The following is a 4,178-nucleotide window of genomic DNA, read 5'->3' as shown; positions in this document are numbered from 1 at the left end:
TGCTGGAAGGTTTTAAAAACAGCTCATCTCAAGTCCATGATTCACTGGAACGTCTGTGCAGCACCTTTATGGCCGAACGGCATCCGTAAAAACTCAAAAAAACCCAAAAGGAGCGATTTTCACTTCTGTTAATGGCGGCTCATTACCTATTTTACAACTTTCAATTGGTATATGGGTTAGGTTGATTTTAGTGGCTCAGCACGAGCCCCAAGGGCATTGTTTTAACAAGTTTGGCTTAAGGAAACCTATAAAAAACCTCCTAAAATCATTTGGAACCAAGCAACAAGACTTTTTACCACCAACGAAAAACCCAGAAATAAGGTGACTCAAATAATTCACCACAATAAATTATTGTTCACAATAAATCTAGAATTTTATATGCTTTATTTAATTTTGCAGGTGTCAGTAACAGATTAACAATCAGCAAAATTGAATAATAGAAATAAATCAATCAACTTAACCTATCTTTCCCTAAAGCTGAAACTGGTAAGGCTGAAGAGGTTTTGGAGACGGAGGCTCACCATGGATCCGACTGGAGTGATTTCTTCAGTAGGCCACAAGTGATTGTTTTCTTGGATGAGAGGCAAATCTTCAGTTTTCTTCCTCTAAGTGGACAGGCACTGATGCTCGGGGTTTCAATGGCAAAGTTGAAAAAAAAAAATTTCAATTTAAAAAACGAAAACTTTGTTGGCATATGTTTCAAATGTCAGTAGCTTCCAGAGCCTGAATAGTTGAAGGAAACCTTTGAGGTGTAATTGAGGTTGGTTCAGGATTTCCAGAAGCCTGAAACTTAGAGCAATCAGTTGTTCACTGACCAAGTTCACTTCAGTTGTCTTGGTAAAAATGCAACAGATGAAATTCAGATTCTCAATTCTGAGTTGCAACTCTTCTCAGGGCACACGGGTTGATCCTCTCTATAATGCAGAATTGTCAGCGGGGCTGCGTCTCCGGTCTTCTGATTCATCTGTAGCTTCTTTCTTTGTCCCATCTTGTTCGCTGGTCTTCTGCAAGGAAACGACCCCGTTTCTTTCTTTGGCAGAGTTTTTATAGTGCAGATAGCCTCACTGCTCATCCCCTGCTGCCGGGCAGGCTATCCCATCATTGAGTTACATGGTCGCCGTGACTTTTCGGTGCCGTCTCCTGGCCTCCGTAGACAGAGTCGTAAACATCCCCCAGCTGGCTCCCTGTGTTATGACTTTTGCATGTTTTTTGACCATCATGACTCCCGCTCCCATCCTGGTCCGATGACTTTTGCCTGTTTTTCGAACTTCAGACTGATGAAAACAGCATGAACCTGGCTTCTCGTTTCTCGCTCCCATGCTTGTTATGACTTGATCTTGCTCGTTGACCTTCCATCCATGCCCAGTTCCCATGAGCTGGCTCTCCTCTGCCCCTCCCGTCCTAATGTTATGTCTCTGCCGCCTCTGGCTCCCAAGCCATGGTGCCCTCCTTATCTGCTCAGCCTCAAGCTTTCTAACACACCATTTCTCTGCTTCTTGCTCTCATACCAGTTATAGCTAAAAAAAAAAACATCACTTCATTTTTATGAATACATCACAATTGATTAACATTACCACTCTTCATTACATTTAATAATTGTAGAAACATAGAAAATCATCATACATGTTGCTTTGATTATACTTGTAGTTTTCTACTTCTGAAAAAGATAAGACAGTCACAGTTAATGTGTGACTTTAAAACTGTATTATAATCTTAACTGAGAAAAAACGTGTTCATGCTCGAAAACCCTCCATTGTGGCAGAATTACAACAATTCTGCAGAAATTAGTGGACCAACATTCCTCCATAGGGCTGTAAAAGACTCATTGCATGTTATAGCAAATGCTTTATTGCAGTTGTTGCTGTTGAGGGTTAGCCCAACCAGTTATTAGGTTTAGGTGGCAAACACTTTTTCACCACTATCTATCTGGTGTATATCCACTCCCGGGCAAACTAAATAAGCGAGCTGCTGCTGCTGCTTTTCAGAACAAGCAACTGGGACTTCCATGAATCTGCCACTATTGGCTAGCTAAACTGATAACAGACGTGGAAAAACATTGCTTCCTGGGACCTACGCAATATGGTGTAAAGAGGGTCTTAAATTATGCTTAATAATCATAACCAGCAAAGGGTTTATCTTTTATTTCATCAAAAAAGTGTCTCTCCAGTTTGGATTCTTGTGTGTATGTTTAAAGATGACTTGAAGGCAAAGAAGTTGCCACAAGCATCTGAACCAAATGTTGTTTCTCTCCTGTGTGGATTTGTCATGTGTTTGTATAAATATGATTTTGAAGCACAACTTTTTCCACATGCATCACAAGCAAATGTTAATCTCCTGTGTGGATTTTCATGTGTCTATCTAAATTTGACTTCCAGGAAAATCTCTTTCCACATGCATCACAGGCGAAGGGTTTGTCTTCTGTGTGGATTTTCATGTGTTTGTCTAAATATGACTTCCAGGCAAATCTTTTTCCACATGCATCACAACTAAAAGGTTTGTCTCCTGTGTGGATTCTCATGTGTGTGTTTAATTGTGACTTGACTGCAAATCGTTTTCCACATGCATCACAACCAAAAGGTTTATCTCCTGTGTGGATTGTCATGTGTTTATCTAAAGTTGACTTCTGCACAAAGCTTTTTCCACATACATCACAACCAAAGGGTTTGTCTCCTGTGTGGATTCTCATGTGTGTGTTTAATTGTGACTTGAAGACAAATCTTTTTCCACATGTATCACAACCAAAAGGTTTATCTCCTGTGTGAATTCTCATGTGTGTGTTTAATTTTGATTTGACTGCAAATCGTTTACCACATGCATCACAACCAAAAGGTTTATCTCCTGTGTGAATTCTCAAGTGTGTGTTTAAATCTGACTTGTAGTGAAATCTTTTTCCACATACATCACAACCAAAGGGTTTGTCTCCTTTGTGAATTCTCATGTGCTTTTTTAAAACTGACTTGTAGCAAAATCTTTTTCCACATACATCACAACTAAAAGGTTTATCTCCTGTGTGAATTCTCATGTGTGTGTTTAATTTTGATTTGACTGCAAATCGTTTACCACATGCATCACAACCAAAAGGTTCATCTCCTGTGTGGATTCTCATGTGTTTATCTAAAGTTGACTTCTGCACAAATCTTTTTCCACATGCATCACAACCAAAGGCTTTGTCTCCTTTGTGAATTCTCATGTGTATGTTTAAATTTGACTTGTAGGCAAATCTTTTTCCACATGCATCACAACTAAAGGGTTTCTCCCCAGTATGGACTTTTGTGTGTTGTTTTAAATTATATTTCCTGGTAAAACCTTGACCACACTCACCACAATTAAACGTTTTACTACCTTTCTGGACATTTGTCAGTGAATCTATAATTTTCTTTTCTCTGAAACAAGTCTCATTACCGGAACAATCTGAAGACGTTAATCTTGGATGACATGTCATGTGACTCTGAAGAGAGCGTCTGTTAGCAAATTTTCCCCCACACTCAGAGCAGCTCAAAGATTTGTTGACAGTGTTTCTGCCTGACCCTGGAGTCCTGCTCTCCTTCCAATCCTCCTCACTGTCTTCAGTTTCAGAGTCTGATAAGTGTTTAAGCTCAGATTCATGATGCTTCACATCCTCTTCATCATCTTCACTGTCTTTAGTCAGTGAATAGTTGGAAAAGCCTCCATGAGTATTTAGATCTGGGTTTATGCTGGTTTCTGATGTTCCACAGTCCTCTACTTTAATTTCTGCTTTTATCTGGTCAGTTGAGCTGCTGCTTGGAAGATCTCTGTCGTCTGTCTGGTGTTGATGAAGCTGAGAGAACAGAGGTTTCTCTTCATCCTCTTCACTCGTCATATGAACAACAGTTACTGGAAACCTGGTATCATCAGTCTCCTCCTTCACATTCAGTTGCTCTCCATCCTGGCTGGCCCAGATTCTTTCACTTTCCTCCTTTATGTGGAGGAGCTCCAGCTCCTGTTGGTCCATATCAGGACTTTGTTCTTCAGGAGCCTCTTCTTTAAAATCTGCAGACATCATTGAAAGACATTACATGCATTATGAACAACTTTACCTTGACAATGTTACAAAGATAATAAAGATTAGAACAATCTGATATACACTCACCGGCCAGCTGCTCGTTAACACAAATTTCCAATCAGCCAATCACATGGCAGCAACTCAATGTATTTAG

The 4,178-nt window shown here is 39.9% G+C and overlaps 1 protein-coding gene across 1 annotated transcript; it reads right to left on the bottom strand.

Annotated features, from left to right (window-relative positions):
- Positions 1-516: 516 nt before the first annotated feature.
- On the bottom strand, positions 517-3,976 carry LOC124865137. Its single transcript, XM_047360102.1, has 2 exons — positions 3,403-3,976; positions 517-1,517 (listed from the first exon to the last, which is right to left on the bottom strand). The coding sequence occupies exons 1-2, from the start codon at positions 3,971-3,973 to the stop codon at positions 1,474-1,476; spliced, it is 615 nt and encodes a 204-aa protein (XP_047216058.1). The 5' UTR covers positions 3,974-3,976; the 3' UTR covers positions 517-1,473.
- Between the last annotated feature and the right edge of the window lie 202 nt (positions 3,977-4,178).

Source organism: Girardinichthys multiradiatus, unplaced genomic scaffold (assembly GCF_021462225.1).
Source record: "Girardinichthys multiradiatus isolate DD_20200921_A unplaced genomic scaffold, DD_fGirMul_XY1 scaffold_26, whole genome shotgun sequence".
In the NCBI taxonomy this organism is placed as follows: domain Eukaryota; kingdom Metazoa; phylum Chordata; class Actinopteri; order Cyprinodontiformes; family Goodeidae; genus Girardinichthys; species Girardinichthys multiradiatus.
This window is presented reverse-complemented; position numbering and strand designations above follow the sequence as displayed.